The sequence below is a fragment of the Nerophis ophidion genome, linkage group LG06 (assembly GCF_033978795.1).
Source record: "Nerophis ophidion isolate RoL-2023_Sa linkage group LG06, RoL_Noph_v1.0, whole genome shotgun sequence".
NCBI classification, from domain to species: Eukaryota; Metazoa; Chordata; class Actinopteri; order Syngnathiformes; family Syngnathidae; genus Nerophis; species Nerophis ophidion.
In genome coordinates, this window is record NC_084616.1 from 42,503,474 (window position 1) to 42,522,514 (window position 19,041).

The window sequence follows — 19,041 nt, forward strand, 5'->3', positions numbered from 1 at the left end:
GTGGATTGTGTGGAAAGATTAACACATGGTTGTAACATTACTCATATGTCCGCATGACATGTGAGAACACTGGTCACACTAAAAACATTTAGGAAGGAGGAACTATGTAAATATGTCCCTTTATAGCGGGGTTAACCTTACATAACAAAGAACAGCATGCTTTTATGCCATTGGTATGTGTCAATGCACAAAGCAGACGTTCATGCAGCTGGCGTAGGCTCGATTGCCCCTTAATGTGCACCCTTTAACTAACTGGAGCCCAGGCCACAGTCGTCCAGATTTCCCCCTAATCACCTCCAAAAGACTTCAAACCCTGTTGTGATCCTGACTGATAAAAAGTGGTGTAGAAAATGGATTGACAGCTTCAAAATCTTGCACTCAACATCCAAAAATAAATATATAAATGATCATCATAAATGATGTTTAAAAGGAGCAATAATGCAGCAATACTATCACTACGTCATCACTATATCCCAAAATTCTCTAAAGTAAAACAAGGCGGATTTGTCACCCTCTAGTGGTTATATTTACACGTGATTGGAGTGGCGACAAAAAAACAGGTATTCTATTTTTGCAGTTAGTCACTTGGAAATACATGTTTTATAATTGAAGAAAAAAATGTATTAATGTCTTTAATGTAAAAAAATATCATTCAAACTCATTACTCTCACTGGAAGTGGGAGGCCATTTTGATATTAAAAAAACAAAAAAAACATCTCGATTTTTGTAAATCAGCATTTTAGTTTTTTTTTATCCTTACATTGGGCCTTTTGCTCTGATGTTCCAATCGTTAATGGGTTTTGTCTTAATTTTTATTTTTACAATGTGCCTTGAGCCAACCAAAAATTAACGAGACGCGTTCTAAACATCCCTGCCCTTCAAGAAAAAACAAGTCATTTTGAAGATATGGAACACAACAAAGTTCTATGTGGTGGACTATTACTATTACTACTACTACTTTCTATCTATCTATCCATCCATCTTCTTCCGGTTATCTGAGGTCGGGTCGTGGGGGCAGTAGCCAAAGCAGGGAAGCCCAGCCTTTACTCTCCCCAGCCACTTTGTCCAGCTCTTCCTGGAGATCCCGAGGCATTCCCAGGCCAGCCGGGAGACATAGTATACCCAACGTGTCCTGGGTCTTCCCCTTGGCCTTCTACCGGTGCCCTAAATAAGTGTTCGGGTGGCATCCTGACCAGATGCCCGAACCACCTCCTCTGGCTCCTCTCGATGTGGAGGAGCAGCGGCTTTACTTTGAGCTCCTACCGGATGACAGAGCTTCTCACCCTATCTCTAAGGGTGAGCCCGGCCATCTGGCGGCAGAAACTAATTTTGGCCGCTTGTACCCGTGATCTTGTCCTTTCGGTCATAACCCAAAGCTCATGACCAAAATTGAGGAGGGGAAAGTAGATCGACCGGTAAATTGAGAGCTTTGCCTTCCAGCTCAGCTCCTTCTTCACCACAACGGATCGAGACAGCGTACGCATTACTGAAGACGCCGATCCACCTGTCGATCTCACGATCCACTCTTCCCCCACTCGTGAACAAGACTCCGAGATAGTTGAACTCCTCCACTTGGGGCAGGGTCTCCTCCCCAACCCAGAGATGGCAGTCCACCCTTTTCCCGGCGAGAACCATAGACTCAGAGGTGTCATCTCAGTCACTTCACACTTAGCTGCGAACCGATCCAGTGAGAGCTGAAGATCCTGGCTAGATGAAGCCATCAGGACCACATCATCTGCAAAAAGCAGAGACCTAATCCTGCAGCCACCAAACCAGATCCTCTCAATGCCTTGACTTCACCTAGAAATTCTGTCAGTAAAAGTTATAAACAGAATCGGTGATAAAGGGCAGCCTTGGCGCAGTCCAACCTTCACTGGAAATGTGTCCGACTTACTGCCGGCAATGCGGACCAAGCTCTGACACTGATCATACAGGGAGCGGACAGCCACGATCTGACAGTTCGAGACCACATACCCTCTGAGCACTCCCCACAGGACTTCCCGAGGGACACGGTCGAATGCCTTCTCCAAGTCCACAAAGCATATGTAGACTGGTTGGGCAAACGCCCATGCACTTTCAAGGACTCTGCCGAGAGTATTGCGCTGTTCCACAGTTCCACGACCAGGACGAAAATACTACTACTTTTTCATTGTAAATAATGAAGATGGTATCTATCATCCAACAAAAAAAAAAAAAATGGTATGAAACCTGACATTGTCATAACAATTAACACAATTTTTCAGATTTTTCAATATTAATAAAACAAAAAAGTCTGATTCTTGGTTATGGAGGTCCAAACCAAATGAAATTAATAAATAAATACATCTTTAAATAATTACCAAATGTGCCATTAGTGGATTAAAATGTTTATTTAATTCATTAATGGGGCAGCACGGTTGAGGAGGGTTAGTGCGTCTGCCTCACAATACGAAGGTCCTGGGTTCAATACCGGGCTCGGGATCTTTCTGTGTGAACTTTGCACGTTCTCCCCGTGACTGTGTGGGTTCCCTCCGGGTACTCCGGCTTCCTCCCACTTCCAAAGACATGCACCTGGGGATAGGTTGATTGGCAACACTAAATTGGCCTTAGTGTGTGAATGTGAGTGTGATTGTTGTCTGTCTATCTGTGTTGGCCCTGCGATGAGGTGGCGACTTGTCCAGGGTGTACACCGCCTTCTGCCCGATTGGAGCTGAGATAGGCACCAGCGCCCCCCGCGACCCCAAAGGGAATTAGTTGTAGGAAATGGATGGATGGATAATTCATAAATGTGTTAATAAATCTGTCATTAATATATCTAATGTATAATTGCATTTAATTATTAAATTAATTATCAATTTCATCATTCAATTGATTATTTCTCATTTAATTACTTATCAATCAATGTTTATTTATATAGCCCTAAATCACAAATGTCTCAAAGGACTGTACAAACCATTACGACTACTTATTTATTTAATGATTTAATGAGTATTTAATTATTTAATGACTTAATTAATTGATGACACATTTAAGTCATTATTTAAAGATATGTATATTCATTGTATGTTGTCCTATATGGCCTTGCCATACTCAATGAGCTATAGTTTAAAGTGCGAATCATTATAATAAAATATTAACGTATATTTTATGGTAATTTTGATGGAACTAAATGTAATGAATAAACTCATATTTAAATAATTACTTAAATGTGTCATGGATTAATTATAATTGGAATTTATTACGCCCTGCGATGAGGTGGCGACTTGTCCAGGGTGTACAGCGCCTTCCGCACGATTGTAGCTGAGATAGGCACCAGCGCCCTCGCGACCCCAAAGGGAATAAGTGGTAGAAAATGGATGGATGGAATTTAATACATAAATGTGTTACTAAATCCATCCATTTTCAACCGCTTATTCCCTTTTGGGGTCGCGAGGGGCGCTGGCGCCTATCTCAGCTACAATCGGGCGGTAGGCGGGGTACACCCTGGACAAGTCACCACCTCATGGCAGGGCCAACATAGATAGACAGACAACATTCACACACTAGGGCATAATTAATATGTTCAATGTCAAATTCCATTAGATTATTTAATAATTCAATTTATAATGTATTCCTTAATTGAATTAATTAATTATAAATTTAATTACAAATTGATTTAATCATTCCATGATTTAATAATTTAATTAATTTTACATTTCAGAAGTTATATATAGTTCCATCCATCCATCCATTTTTTTACCGCTTGTCCCTCTTGGGGTTGCGGAGGGTGCTGGAGCCCATCTCGGGCGGTAGGCGGGGTACACCCTGGACAAGACGCCACCCCATTGCAGCGCCAACACAGATAGACATACAACATTCACACTCACATTCACACACTCTGGCCAATATTCAAATTTAAAATTACATTTTAAGTATTTAATCATTTAATTCATTATTTATTTCATAATTTAATGTTTTATTTTACAATTTATGTAAATATTGATTTTATGATTTCATTATTCAATGATTTAATTTCAATTGGCCCTAGTGTGTGAATGTGAGTGTGAATGTTGTCTGTCTATCCGTGTTGGCGACTTGTCCAGGGTGTACAGCGCCTTCCGCCCGATTGTAGCTGAGATAGGCGCCAGCGCCACCCGCGACCCCAAAAGGGAATAAGCGGTAGAAATGGGTGGATGGATGATTTAATTAATGACAAATTTAACTAATTATTGCAAAAATTGTGTTATGTTACTTATTTCGGTTCCATTTGGCTCTCCACAGTCCACACTCAGTAGGCTTTATCTTAAAAGGAAAATAAATATAATGGTAGGGGTAGGATCACGGGTACAAGCGGCCGAAATGAGTTTCCTCCGCCGTGTGGCGGGGATCTCCCTTAGAGATAGGGTGAGAAGCTCTGCCATCCGGGAGGAACTCAAAGTAAAGCCGCTGCTCCTCCACATCGAGAGGAGCCAGATGAGGTGGTTCGGGCATCTGGTCAGGATGCCACCCGAGCGCCTGCCTAGGCAGGTGTTAAGGGCCCGTCCAGGAGGCCACGGGGAAGACCCAGGACACGTTGGGAAGACTATGTCTCCCGGCTGGCCTGGGAACGCCTCGGGATCCCCCGGGAAGAGCAGAACGAAGTGGCTGGGGAGAGGGAAGTCTGGGTTTCCCTGCTTAGGCTGCTGCCCCCGCGACCCAACCTCGGATAAGCGGAAGAAGATGGATGGATGGATATATGTATGGATGAAAAATAAATATAATAAAACACTCTGGTATATGTTTGGGGGCAGCAGGGGTGTGATTTAGCTGTTGCCTGGTTAAAGATATAAGTATTGTCCAGGGTGTACGCTGCCTTCCGCCCGAATGCAGCTGAGACCGGCTCCAGCATCCCCCGCGACCCCGAAAGGGACAAGTTGTAGGAAAATGGACGGATGGGTGTTATTTTAAGACTGATTTTTCCCCCACTTGGTCGTAATAATGGTACGCTCCGTTGCCAAGGTGCTAGTGGAAGCCAGTCCACTTCACCACGCCTGTCGGCAACAGTTAGCCAAACTTGTAGCCCTTGTCGCTATACGGTGAGTCCTATTACATTTTGACAAGGGTTAGCAACATGAACTTCAGCACGGCGACGTTGTGTGGAGTACTTTATCCGGTGGACGCTCACTTTTAGTCCCCAGACGAGCGCCTGGAGGGTTAGCCCGGACTAGCATTAGCTTTTAGCCGCACATTCCAACTTTGGGGCTAACTTTGCCGCCTTGCTAGCTCGCGGCTGAAGACTGAATGTTTTTCGTAGATTTTCCTGAGCGTTTAAATATGTTGGTTTAATACTTTTTTATGTATTAATTGCATCTCTGTCAAGCTTGTGTGGGCAAAAAGAATGTACGTGGTGTGTTGTCCTATTAGAAAAAAAACTAATTGCTCGACGTCAGACATTTTGAAGAAAGGGACAAGCGGTAGAAAATGGATGTTCGCTCCAAAATACATATTTTAACCCCATTTAGATGCATAGGGCAGTGTTTTTCAACCGCCGTGAGATATTGTCTGGTGCGCCGTGGGAAATTATGCAACTTCACCTAATTAATACAAAAAATATTATTTGCAAATCAATAATAATAGTAATGTACCGTTATCTTGTGCCTGTGCTGCACCGAGCTTTGCAGGGTAACCATGTAATACTCCATATCAGTCGGTGGCAGCAGGTAGTTCATTGCTTTGTAGAAGTCTGAACTTGTCGAGGATGGTAATTTGTCGTGATTCCAATATGCAGAGCACAACGGGAGACAGTGTGCAGGTAAAAAGTTATGTAACGCTTAAAGGCCTACTGAAATGAGATTTTCTTATTTAAACGGGGATAGCAGGTCCATTCTATGTGTCATACTTGATCATTTCGCGACATTGCCATAATTTTGCTGAAAGGATTTAGTAGAGAACATCCACGATAAAGTTTGCAACTTTTGGTCGCTAACAGAAAAGCCCTGCCTTTACCGGAAGTTGCAGATGATGACGTCACATGTTGATGGCTCCTCACATATTCACATTGTTTTTAATGGAATCCTCCAACAAAAAGAGCTATTCGGATCGAGAAAAGGACCATTTCCCCATTAATTTGAGTGAGGATGAAAGATTCGTGTTTGAGGATATTGATAGCGGCGGACTAGAAAAAAACCCCCAAAAAACAAATCAAGTTAAAAAAAAAACGCGATTGCATTGGGACGGATTCAGATGTTTTTAAACACATTTACTAGGAGAATTCTGGGAAATCCCTTATCTTTCTATTGTGTTGCTAGTGTTTTAGTGAGTTTAACAGTACCTGATAGTCGGAGGGGTGTGTCCACGGGTGTCTTGACGCCTGTGTCTCAGGGAAGTCAACGGCAGCTTTATGGACGGCGTAAGCTCAGCTGATCTCCGGTAAGAAGCGACTTTTTACCACAATTTTCTCACCGAAACCTGCTGGTTGACATTCGGTCGGTATCCATGTTCGCTTGACCGCTCTGATCCATAATAAAGTTTCACCTCCAGGAATTTTAAACAAGGAATCACCGTGTGTTTGTGTGGCTTAAGGCTAAAGTTTCCCAAATCCATCTTTCTACTTTGACTTCTCCAATATTAATTGAACAAATTGTAAAAGATTCAGCAACACAGATCTCCAAAATACTGTGTAATCATGCAGTTAAACAGACGACTTTTAGCTGTGTGTGTGTGCAGCGCTCATATTTCCTAACAGTCCGTGACGTCACACGTACACATCATCATTACGCTACATTTTCAAGAAGAAACTCCCGGGAAATTTAAAATTGCAATTTAGTAAACTAAAAAGGCGGTATTGGCATGTGTTGCAATGTTAATATTTCATCATTGATATATAAACTATCAGACTGTGTGGTAGGTAGTAGTGGGTTTCAGTAGGCTTTTAAACAAAAAAATAACAAAAGACAAGTCCCGCTGGGAAAAGGCACTGAACCATACGGATGGCTATGCAAAACAAAAGTGAAACTGAACTGGCTACTAAGTAAACAAAAACAGAATGCTGGACGATAGCAAAAACTTACAGCGTGTGGAGCGGAGACGGCGTCCACAAAGTAAATCCGTACATGACAATCAACAACGTCCCCAAAAAGAAGGATAGCGTACGCACAACTTTAATAGTCTTGATTGCGAAAACAAAGCAGGGATGGGCACATAACACTCAAAGGAAAGTGTGAAACTGCTACAGGAGAACATCAACAAAACAAGAAGAGTCACCAAAATTACAGCGCAAGACAGGAACTAAAGCGCTACACACAAGAAACCACAACAAACACAAAATAAGGCACGACAACCTTGTGGAGTTTCATTTTTTAACCTTTTCTGCTGGTGGTGTGCCTCTGTTGTTGTTTTTTTTGGAAAAAAAATGTTCCCCTATTCAAAAAAGGTTGACAAACACTGGTTTACGGTATATATTGTTTAATACTATCACCTTAGAAGAGATGCATAAAGAAGCTGTATAGTGCTTTGTCATACCATTTGTGCAAATCTTACATATAAACTGCTTTCATTTGTGCAAATTTTACATATAAACTGCTCTAAGATCTGCATTGGATCATGTCAACAAGTCTAACTTTGCTGTGACCTGAACTGACAGCATTATGTTTTGATATCCAACAGCAAAAATGTACCTGAAGTCGAATGTTGTTTGCACTTTATGTGCAACTGAAGGATAAACAGTCGCCTGGAATCTTGTTTTTTTTTCCCACCACGGAAGCCAAGTTCCATTCCTACCAGGCAGTTTCATCCAACTTAATGTGGCACCATGGACCAGGAAGAGGTAAACATCTTCAATAATCATCCAGATGACAAGTCCTCATAGTTATTATCTTTTGCCTGCCGTTGTAAATGTTATCTTGCCGTTTAGTTTTTTTCTTGCCATATTATAGAGCCGTGTGTAGCATTTTACTCCAACAAGTCCCCGGGAGACCTGATACAGGGCTTGTGACAATACGCTGCATGTTTTGGGCCTCGGGTGGGGCCCACTCAAGTTACACAGTCTGTAAAATACAGTATGGAGTTCAGCGACATGTGTTTAGTGTTGGCATCCCATTCTAGGCTTGCAGCCTTCTGTATGCTCCTTGAAGGCAATAGCTTTCTCACTAGACACTGAATGTTTTTCTAAACTGATATAGATTTATTTTATACAAATATCATGCCAATATATTGCCTGTGTGACACAACAGCAGCACAAATCAGCTGATAATCATGACAACCATAAAACATTAAAGGCTTTGACTTTATCTGTTGTTGGAATCTAATGGTTCATGAGTAAGTATGCATTGAAGTTAAATTTTTCAATGTGGCGTAGAAAACTTTAAATAAAACCAAATAAAAGACGTATATGAAAATATGTCATGATGAATGAAATATCAAACAAAGCATCAATCAAAGTTTATTCATATAGCCCTTCCTCAATCACAAGTGTCTCAAAGGGCTGCACAAGCCACAAAAACATCCTCGGCTCAGATCCCACATCAGGGCACAAAAACCTGAGTGGACACGGTTAATAATGTGAGAGTCCAGTCCATAGCGGGGTCTGCAGGACTACATATGATTTAAATGTTTTTTAACTGACCATCAGGCCAGCAAGGATAGTCATCTAAATAGTTTTGTGGCCACATTTCTACAGCGTCTTTATAGTGACATTTCATTTGGATTTATTTGTTTTGTCAGAGTTTCTTGCAGAAGCGCTCTGCTGTTTTTAAAAAACTTCTGCAAAATTGTCTGTCTCTCACAAGTTATTTGAAATGAACTTGCGGGCAACCAGTAAATAAATACAGCCCAAATGATGAAAAAGAGAGGACCTAAAATGAAACCTTCGGGAACACCACTAGTAAAACTAAAGAAGTTGAACAAACGACTACTGATTGCATCTGCAGTAAACAATCCACAGTAAACCCTAAGTCACATAAGTCACATTACGGGGGGGGAAAAAAAAAACCTTCCAAAAAGCAAATAGTTTAAAGGGGTGCCTTGTGGAACACTTCAGTTATATGTAAATCACAAGTTTGGACCCAGCATTCTATGTTTCTTAGCTAGATTAAAATGTCAATGCAAGGATCTGCTATTGTGTTGACAGTGGTTCAAGATCCTCTATTCAACAGGAGAACTCTTGTGCCCAAAAGGAATATGCCGCAAAATTGTTTTGTCTTCCAAGTTATGAACTGAACCTGGGGACCGGAATGGTGTCAGGCCGTATTTGGTTCCCCAGTTGAATAGCCCTGCTGTATAGTTTGTATTGATCACCTAAAATATGCCTAATCATTAATCCAACCCTCTGCATGCCCTAATCCTGTTCCATTTTTTTTTTCAGATCAGTTAAGTAGTTTTTATGTACCGTAATCTTACTTGTACTCCGATGAAGTCAGCTCTAGAGCATCCACTTTATCCTCCTTTTCTTTAGGTGCGGTCAGAGCAGGACCAGATTTCCATGCGGCTCCAAGGTGATGGTTTGCCCTCGGAGGCCAGTTCAGACGAGCGACAGCGCCACCTTTGGCAGCGGCTCCTCGACGCCGAGGCGAAGCTGCAGCAGTCCACACAGGAGCTGCATACTTTACGTTCACAGCAGGCCAACGAAATGAAGGAGGTGATCCAAAGAATTATATATGACATTTTCAGTTTTTCATTCATCATTGTTACCTAATTTTCATCATCTACCAAAAAATAATTTAAAAAATCAGTTTATTGGACAAAAATATAAAAACAAACATATTTTACTTAAAATACATATTCTGTACTGATTTCACAGTTTCCAAGTGTTTAGGCGTACGCAAGAGGTCTGTGTCTTTCTGAGTGATTTTGCTTGTTTTGGAATGTGTCCTTAAACTGTTATGTCAGGTGGACAGCTATGTTGGGCATATCCGTGGGCTTTTGCAACAGCGCGAGTGTGTGACTGCTGGCTATGAAAGAGACAATGAACATCTGCGACAAGAGCTGCACCGCATCAGTCAGCAACAAGGTCAGCCCACCATAACGTTTCTGTACATTATTGGCATTTAAAAAAAACTAAACTAAATAACACCTGTTGTCCTGTGATAGTCTAATGAAAAATGTTCCTCCAGAGATTCAGAGCAAGGAGCTGGCGGAGATGTTAGCCCAGGAAGACCTGGGGGAGATAGGCCTGAGCAGCCCCAGTGAACAGGTGGCTTACTTACTGGTGGAGCGGGCAACACTGCTTGAAAGACTAGAAGGTGCTGAAAGGAGGCTTGACACCCAGAGTTTATCTGGCAACAATAGGGATGTCCCACTACAGGTGAAGAACTGACACACATTTGAGTTAGTTGTCCTGTTTCATGGCTAATATACAGTATGACTGGAATCACAGTTGGTACGTTTTCATGCACTAAAATAGTGTGATTTCTCAAATGATTCAGCTCGAAATAAAATATTTACAACACTTAGAAACACCTTGATCTGATCGTGTTTGGCTTTACAGATTTTCAGGTTAAATTATCTAGATCAGGGGTCAGCAACCTTCTGCATACACAGAGCCATTCAAGCCCATTTCCCACCAAATAAAACCCACCTAGAGCTGTAAACTCTGAGCCCTAAAATTACGATTGCATCACATATTCATTACAAGTTTCATTACACTTATGCTATAACATTTATGAAATCAAACACCGACGACTCACTGGGTATTTTTGCTCATCGTCAGCTTTCCACACCAGTTCTGAAACTGCTCTTTTTCAGACATTTCCAGCTGGCTATTTTTACACAAATGATGTGTGTTTGTTTTGGAAATGTCTTTCAACGTTTGAGTTTTTTTGTTGTTTGCTATTTTCTCCCCACATATTAAACACACATTATCCGGCCACAGTAAATGCTAATTAATCTGTTGTTGAAGCATTAAATGTTTTACTTTCATCAGAAATATTTACCTTTTTTGATAGGTCCATTGCTAGCTTACCTAAAAACTTGGCAACAAAAGATGACGCAAAGGGAATGTGATGTACCTTTTATTAACAAAATATTAATATAAGTTTTATTCATTCATTAAAAGATCACCCAACTGTCTAAATGGCAAATGTTAAATTAACATCCATCCATCCATCCATTTTCTACTGCTTATTTCCTTTGGGGTCGCGGGGGGTGCTGTTGCCTATCTCAGCTACAATCGGGCGGAAGGCGGTGTACATCCTGGTCAAGTCGCCACCTCATCGTAGGGCCAACACAGATAGACAGACAACATACACACTCACATTTACACACTAGGGCCAATTTAGTGTTGCCAATCAACCTATCCCCAGGTGCATGTCTTTGGAAGTGGGAGGAAGCCAGAGAACCCGGAGGGAACCCACGCGTTCATGGGGAGGACATGCAAACTCCACACAGAAAGATCCCGAGGCCGGGATTGAACCCTGACTACTCAGGACTTTCGTATTGTGAGGCAGACGCACTAACCCCTCTTCCACCGTGAAGCCCTTAAATTAACATAAACTAAGTATAATTAAATTAAATAGCTATTGTTTATTTTCATATTGCTTCAAAAGCAAGCCAAAGGGAGCAAGAGCTGAGATATGAAAGAGCCGCATGAGGCTCCAGAGTTTTGAGTTGCGGACCCCTGATCTAGATTATGCGATTGGAAACCAGTTCTCTGTGGCATGTGGTGAGTTATCTGTGCGCGAATGTCCGTGGCCGACAAATACACCGTTCTCTACTACATTAGTCGCAGGCCAAAAAGACGAAAAAGTGTACCATGTTTGAAGCTGCAGTTTTTCTTTACTCAATATTATTTGTTGCAAAAAGCTATTCCAAGGATGTTTTTTGTCTTTGAAACACATTTTAAAAGGAACTCTGCAAAAGCTGAATTAATACAAACAGTATAGTGTTGGTATGACTATACAACCACTGTTGTGTTTGTATGAACATACAAACCGTATAGTATTTGCAAGTATTTCCGATGCTGTTCTGTACCAACAAATGTTATTATTCCCAGCCATTTGTAATGGTGCATAATAGCATCAATGTTTTACAACAAAAGATTACTTCCGAATTTATGTTATCCTACAATGTTTATTTTGGGATTACATTGTCCATCATTGACCAATGTGAATACGTGCAGGCACTACATCAATGTTGAATCTGAACATTTCCTGTTCTCTCCTGGTTGAAGAAACCAGGACCCCCCCATTCTAAATGAACTTGTTTGGTGTGATGCTGCACACACATGGTCTTTGCTCCCAGCAGGGTTCGTCCCAGACTCCTTGGAAGAAACTCTTTGGTCTGCGCAAGTCTGGTCAGAGCAAAAACAATATTGCCCCTGTAGGTTCCCTCCCACGACTGAACTAACATGACTAACATATTTGTGATTGAAAAAGCCATTCAAAAAGTGACATCTCTGGCTTGTCTCAGTGTGGCACTGCTTGTTTTTACTGATACCTGCATGACCACTGCGATTGCTTTTTCAATAACTTGTCATTGGGAAATGCCTGGTTTTAAATACAATATTTGATGGCAGTTGATAGGCTAACTTGTCATTGGGAAGTACCTGGTTTTAAATACAATATTTGATGGCAGTTGATAGGCTGCAGGGGCACGTAGCATGAAAGCCATTGTTGCACTGGTTTTTGGTGAAGGGGAATCCTTCACACAAAATGTAGGTCTATCCCCTCACTCATTTGCAGACCTGCGGTGATGATAAACCTCCCTTTTCAAAATGCATGACTTTTGACAGCATCTGTTTTCTCTCCTCCTAATAATCTCAGCAGCCATTAACGCAAGTATCCTTCAACGACAGGCTCACAGCGAGGAGATCTCCCATGAGCGTAATGAGCGCCAGCGGCTGGAGCGCGACTTGGACGAGGCGTCAAGCAGGTTGGAGATGGCTCATCAGGAAATCCGAAGGCTCAACAATGAGCTTGATGTGGCCAAAAGCAACAGTTTGGACGTGTGTGGTATGTTACAAAAAAATTGCTTGTGTGCCCCAATGAATGATGAAACGTTTGGTACTTAAGCAACTTAATATAATATATTTTGATTATTCTAGAGTCAGAGCTTCAGGAAACGCTGCAAGAATTAGAGATTCTCAGGAAAGAAGTGGACAAACTGAAACAATGCGGTAATATTTGGAACTAACATTTATTGCAGTACGAGCCTAAATATGCGGATGTATTAAACATTACCAGTTGTCTATGACACTTTATATTTCATCAAAGTCTTTTACGTTGATACAAAAAGATTAACAATAATTACATTTAATGTATTTTAAGAATTGTGGTGGTGAATAAGCTCAACTAACAAACCCCAGAAAAGGTTTTGTGTTTACATTTTATTCCTGCTAAATGGTGAAAAATGGTTTTATACTACAGCACTGCCCAGAGGACATTCAGTTTGTCATATATACATGTTTTCTTTGACTTTTTTCTAGATATGATGAAGCTGCAGAGGGCCAAAGAGCAAAGTGACAGATTAGATGCAGACAACATAAGTCTGAGGGAGAGAGTGCATTCTTTAGAGTCGGAGAAGAAAAATATGCTTCAGCGGGTTGGTGTTGTTGTACATTCTATGTCTAATTTAAGTCTAAACTATACAGCAACATGTTGTTGTGTTTGTCCAGCTGGAAACAAGCAATGACAACCAATCCCTGAAAGATGACAGAAGTCAAAAGAACGTTGAACCACAGAACATACTGGCTGACTTTTTATCAAAAGAAACTGATCCGACTCACAAACGGTAAATGTGAAGTCTTTAACAATCCCTGTTCATTGCATAATATTGACTGATCCTGTCAACATTGTATGCCAGCTGTCATGCGATGATTGAGGACAGGCTTGTTCAGGTGAGAGAGTTGGAGCGCCAACTTCAGCGGCTACGCAAGGAGCAGGAGGAACTGGAGGAGAGGAACGAGGAGCTGGAGGCTCTGCTAGGGGAAGCCCAGAATGCCAGCAAGGAGGCGAGGCATCGCCATGAAGGAGAACTGGAAGGACTACATCAGAGGGTAATATGTAGCCCTCTCTGCAATATACAGTAGAAGTGATGGTTGATAATTGGTCAGAGAAGTAGAAGATAGTTAGTCCAACATTTTTTGATTTAAAGATATAGTTTAGGTTGGAGGTCAGGTCCATGATCATCCTCACGATTATTTGTTCATGCAGATCAAAAACCTTGAGGGAGAGCTGAAGAAGCAGGAAACACAATTTAATCTGTTAAAGAATGGAGATGAGGTCCAAACCACAGAGCCCTTCTTACAGCTGGTAAGAAACACTTCATGTTTTATGTTAAGTGTATTAAACATTTATAAGATTGAGGACAATAGGAAAGAATCAACCTCATTCTTAGTATGTATTACACAGGTCCCTATCTAATCTGAGGGACACAGGCATTATGATTATTCTCCTCTGTCAATGTATCAAGCACATTCGAGAAAGTGGCCCGGAGAGACTGGCTCTGCTGGAAGCTCGTCTGACCGAGGAGAGGAACTGGAGAAAACAGCTAGAGTTGGACTTAAGTGCTGCACAGGCTGCCCTAAAAAAAGACAAGGAGGTATTATACAGAACATTAATGCATTGGAAGCGTTTAAAACACCTACAAAAGTGAGCTATTAGTAAGCTTATTGAAATATTCTTTACTATTTCACCCAAGGCTTTACAGATTGGTGAGAGAGAGCTGAAGAAGCTGAGACTTGAGGTCAGCAGTCTCCAGACTGAATGCCAGCAAGGGAAAACCCTCATCAAGAGTCTTAGCCAAGTCAAGGGGGAAAAGGCATTTCTGGAGGAGAAGGTTTGCAAGCGTCAAGTCTGCGTACACTCAAGATGTCCTAGTATTGTTATTTTTAACCGTGAACTGTAGTGGAACATTCTCAAGGTTGCCAAACAAAACCACCCGCCTAACTTGATTACTGGTCTTTTTTAGAAGGGACAAGAAACACAGCACAAAATATTTTTGAGTTTTCATTTTATGAACTTATTTATTAAACTGCCAAAATTCCCAAAGTAAGTAAATGATCAAAACTGATAATAAATGTAAGAAAGGAAAGTATTTCAAATTAGACCATGTTGATTCACGGCTTTGTGTACAAATATATTTCAGTTAGCTCAGATGGAGCGTGCCCACCGGCGACACCAGAGTGAGATGGAACGCCACAAGGACAGTAACCAAACCCAAAATGACCTGCAGGAATACCAAGTACAGGTTGACCAACTTCAAGAGCAGACTGATCGACAAGCCAAAGAACTTAGCATCCTTCAAACAGAACACAAAAAACTCAGGTTTGTGACTTTTTTAGGTGTGGTTCACATTTCATTACATTTCAGTTATTTGCCCTTTTATTCCACTTTTTATTTGGGTAGTATTTTGTCAATGTTTTAAAAATCAGCTGCAAGCCACACTTTGGCACCATTGTTCTCGAGTTTTCTCATAAAAATGTGTGACGTCAACACCTCAGGGGCATATAATGACAAATCCAAGGATTCAGCGGCCATTTTAATATTTTTCGATATATATCGTAACCCTTAGGGCTTGGCTAAATGTTGGTTGCTGTTAAAGGTCCCGGGAACCCTAAAGGGTCTCAGTTATTAAAGTACCAAAAATCAGTCATGGATTGTATTTTTTAACTTATCAAATTTAAATTTATCGATCAACTTCAGAAATATACGTTGCCATTAAAAAAAAAATAAAAAAAATGTGTTATGTCTTTTATTTCCGAAAAAAAACCAACAGTTTTTTATGGCAAAAACACAAAATATGCAATATTTTCCCCAAAACATATCATTAGAAGTCATTGGAGTCGTAAATGGGTAAATAATTAATTACAAAGTTTCTTATTATTTATGAACAATTCAAAAAAATCAGACAAAAAGGTCATAAACGTGGTAAAATAAGTCATTTTTAAATGTATATTATTTTGACTTTCAACGCTTACTCTCTAGATCAAATTGAAATATATCCGTCAATTATTAGTGTGTATTATATTTTTGAGCAATGACTGTCATTATTGCAACATTTTGTCATTACATTTCAGTTGTTTGCCCTTTTATTCCACTTTTTATTTGGGTAGTATTTTTAAAATGTTTAAAAAATCAGCTGTGGGCCGGACTTTAGACACCACTGTTCTCCAGTTTTCTCATACAAATGTGTGAGGTCAACACTTCAAGGGCATACACTGACAAATCTAAGCATTTGGCGGCCATTTGGATATTTGCCAATAGAATACATATTGTAAACCTTAGGGCTTGGTTACATTTTGGTTACTGTTTACAGTCCCCGGGACCTTAAAGGGTCTCAGTTATTAAAGTTATCGATTATTTCTTTTACTTTTTCAAGTTTAAATTTACATATCAACTTCACAAATATCCATTGCCATAAAAAAATGTTTTATGCCTTTTTATTTCCAAAGAAATAAAAACCTTTAGTATGGCAAATACACAAAATATGCAATATTTTCCCCATAATTGGAGCAATGGCAATGGGAAAGAAATGATTGACCACCAGGTAGAATGATGCGAATACGTTTTCTTGTCTGGCTTCCACATATTTTTCTTTTTTAGGGATGAGATGGTCTCTGAACGGCTGCTGACGGCAGAGCTGCAGGCCAAGCTGAGTGACAACGTCCAGAAGAAACTGGCAGCCGAAGGGGAAAAAGAGAAACTGGAGCTTGAGTTGCAACACCTTAAGAAGCAACTTCAGCAGCAGCAGGATCAACTCTCTTTGAATGATGAAGCACTTAGCAGAAACTTGAAGTCTGCACACTTGGAGTTAACTTTTGGTCCAGTGGAGAAGACCAAAGATCAGGTAACTGTATTGAATTTCCTCCGCTAGAGTTATGCCCAACCAATTAATTTTAATTTGACGTGCAGACTTAAATAATTAACACATTGGTATTAATTCCCATTGCTACAGTATAATGAAGACAGACGTTTTGGCTGTACTACATTGCGCAGGTGTACTAATAGGGGTGGCCTTACTTGTTGTTGTGTTTTGTAAAGCAGGAGAATCACTTACAGACCAAACAAGTGGAGGTGCAGCAACTGGCCTCTCAGCACCAAGTGGCTTGGCAGGCCCAGATCAATGAGGCACAGGCACACATCAAGGTATAATTGGCTGATAATTAACAGTAGAATCACAATACAATAACTGATGACATTCACACACTAAAATATTCCTATTCAGTCCAAAAGCAATTCTTGATTCTCTTCTTAGTCCCTGGACTTAGTGCTGAGTCAGAAGGCAGAGGAGGCTAAACAGATGAAGCAGGACTTGCAGAGGGTGCAGAGTCTGTTTACCTCGGCAGAGCGAGAGCTACGCTACGAAAAGGAGAAAAACATTGACCTAAAGAGGCACAAAACCCTGCTAGACAATGAAAAACTCAAGGTTGTTTTCTTTTTAGTGTTATGAAAGGCATATTGTTGTAATACAACCAATAATTTAAATATATTCCCACGGGCTTCCTTCAGCTTTCTGCAGAGCTGAACCAGGTCCAGACCAAGCTAGCCCAAATGGAAAAGAGTTTTCACATTAAGACGGCTGATTTGGAACGCCAAGAGCAAAGAATTAGGGAACTGGAGCTGGAACTGGCACGCAACTCAGCCAGCCGCAACGCCACCTCCAGTTTGCAAGAAGAGCTGCAGGTTGAGAGAGCACGGGTCATTGCGGCTGACAAGAAGGTCAGTGCGGAAGATCTCAAGCATTGGCATTGCATTAAATCAACAAATAAAATATTGTTGGTAATTGTGCTCGTAAGATTTTCAAACATTTCGGTGCCTTTCACCCAGAAGAAGTTATCAACCAATAAGCTGTTTTGTGTGGTGTTGTTAATACTGCCAGGTAGAATTGGAGTTATGTAAGTTGGTTTTAATTTGGGTGTGACTATGACCACAGGTGGTAGAACTGCAGCAACAGCTCAAGACGATCCAGCACCAGCTGCGCATGGAGGAAGCCCGGGCCAGCGAGAGCAGCCGCCTGGAGCGGGAAAGCAGGGATCTATCTGACACCTTGTCATCCCTCAGAGCGCAACAGCAGGAGGACCACATCAACAGGTAACAAGGTGCTGTAATAAACCTACCACTGTTCAGTTTTAACACATCTTGTCTTGCATTATCCATAAATCCAGGAAGCTATTAGAGCAGCGCGAGGAGGAGCTCCAGCACCAAGTACGTTCCCTGAGGTTGAAGGAGGTGACGCTCACCAGGACCAATGCTGAGCTTAGCCACAGAGCACAGCAGCTAGAGTACGAACTAAATAAGGCTCGAGAGGAGGTATATATCATATTTCATCACCCTACTTTGTATAGAGCCTCTGAACTTGAGTAGTTCTGCTGTTGAGCAACTTAGATATTGTCCTAAACTTCCAGATTCCCAGTCTGTATTTAAGTATTTTTAAATAATTGTATTCAGAATTTGCACAAATTAAAGCAACATTAACTTATGTTCACGCAGAATGTAAATTTGTCCTAAAGGTAAAAGATAGCCAAGCCTCTTACCGTAGACTGAAGGACGATCTGATGGCCTCTCAGCTTGAGTGTGACAGAATGCAGGGAGAGCTTAAGCAGGTTTTTCTACAGCTGAACATTAACATCAGGTGAGACACATTAGCAACGTACATAGTAGTACCTCAACTTACAAATTACTTGGTTTTGTGACAGAGAGCGTACTTAACTCAAAACACTTGGCTATCAAATCAACATCTCCCATTGAAATTAATTGAAATCAATTAATTTCAATCAGTGGTGCCCCCAAAAATTGAAAATCCAGCCCGCTTATAACTTGTAACATTACTGTTAAAAAAAAAAAAATCTAACTTTTAGATTAACAATGTTGTATAAAAATAATACAATAAATGTAATACTATCAACTACAGTAGTTTTAGGAAGTAATGTAACAATATTGCACAGCATTTAACCTGGAAAGCCGATTTATACAGTAACTCCTTCCAGCTGCTTCTCCGTCAAACACCATCAGGAGCTTTTCCATATTTTCTATGGATACATGTCTGCAGTTAAGACGTTCTTGGCTGACGTTACTCATTCTGCATCAGTATAGTACAGATTAGCAGTGATACGCTCCAACTGATTCGCCAAGTTGGCGACAAGCTCTGACATGTTTTTGATGATTAATATTT

The 19,041-nt window shown here is 40.9% G+C and overlaps 1 protein-coding gene across 5 annotated transcripts in view; it reads left to right on the plus strand.

The window, feature by feature from the left end:
- The first annotated feature begins 4,876 nt into the window (after nt 1-4,876).
- Nucleotides 4,877-19,041, plus strand: part of ccdc30 (coiled-coil domain containing 30) — a 31,685-nt gene continuing 17,520 nt past the window's right edge. For 2 of the 5 annotated variants that reach the window (XR_009807194.1, XM_061903814.1), the window contains exons 1-22: nt 4,877-5,033; nt 7,603-7,762; nt 9,389-9,571; nt 9,823-9,943; nt 10,047-10,237; nt 12,175-12,249; nt 12,725-12,881; nt 12,974-13,045; nt 13,355-13,470; nt 13,544-13,659; nt 13,732-13,924; nt 14,082-14,180; nt 14,341-14,469; nt 14,569-14,706; nt 15,016-15,194; nt 16,473-16,716; nt 16,911-17,015; nt 17,125-17,295; nt 17,379-17,588; nt 17,803-17,960; nt 18,035-18,179; nt 18,380-18,501. Coding sequence is in view for 4 of the 5 variants with exons in the window: in XM_061903814.1 (XP_061759798.1) it covers nt 7,748-7,762; nt 9,389-9,571; nt 9,823-9,943; nt 10,047-10,237; nt 12,175-12,249; nt 12,725-12,881; nt 12,974-13,045; nt 13,355-13,470; nt 13,544-13,659; nt 13,732-13,924; nt 14,082-14,180; nt 14,341-14,469; nt 14,569-14,706; nt 15,016-15,194; nt 16,473-16,716; nt 16,911-17,015; nt 17,125-17,295; nt 17,379-17,588; nt 17,803-17,960; nt 18,035-18,179; nt 18,380-18,501 (2,939 nt within the window). In the remaining variant the exon portion in view is untranslated. The remainder of the gene's footprint in view (nt 5,034-7,602; nt 7,763-9,388; nt 9,572-9,822; nt 9,944-10,046; nt 10,238-12,174; nt 12,250-12,724; nt 12,882-12,973; nt 13,046-13,354; nt 13,471-13,543; nt 13,660-13,731; nt 13,925-14,081; nt 14,181-14,340; nt 14,470-14,568; nt 14,707-15,015; nt 15,195-16,472; nt 16,717-16,910; nt 17,016-17,124; nt 17,296-17,378; nt 17,589-17,802; nt 17,961-18,034; nt 18,180-18,379; nt 18,502-19,041) is intronic. The other 3 variants (XM_061903816.1, XM_061903815.1, XM_061903817.1) reach the window with 3 other exon arrangements.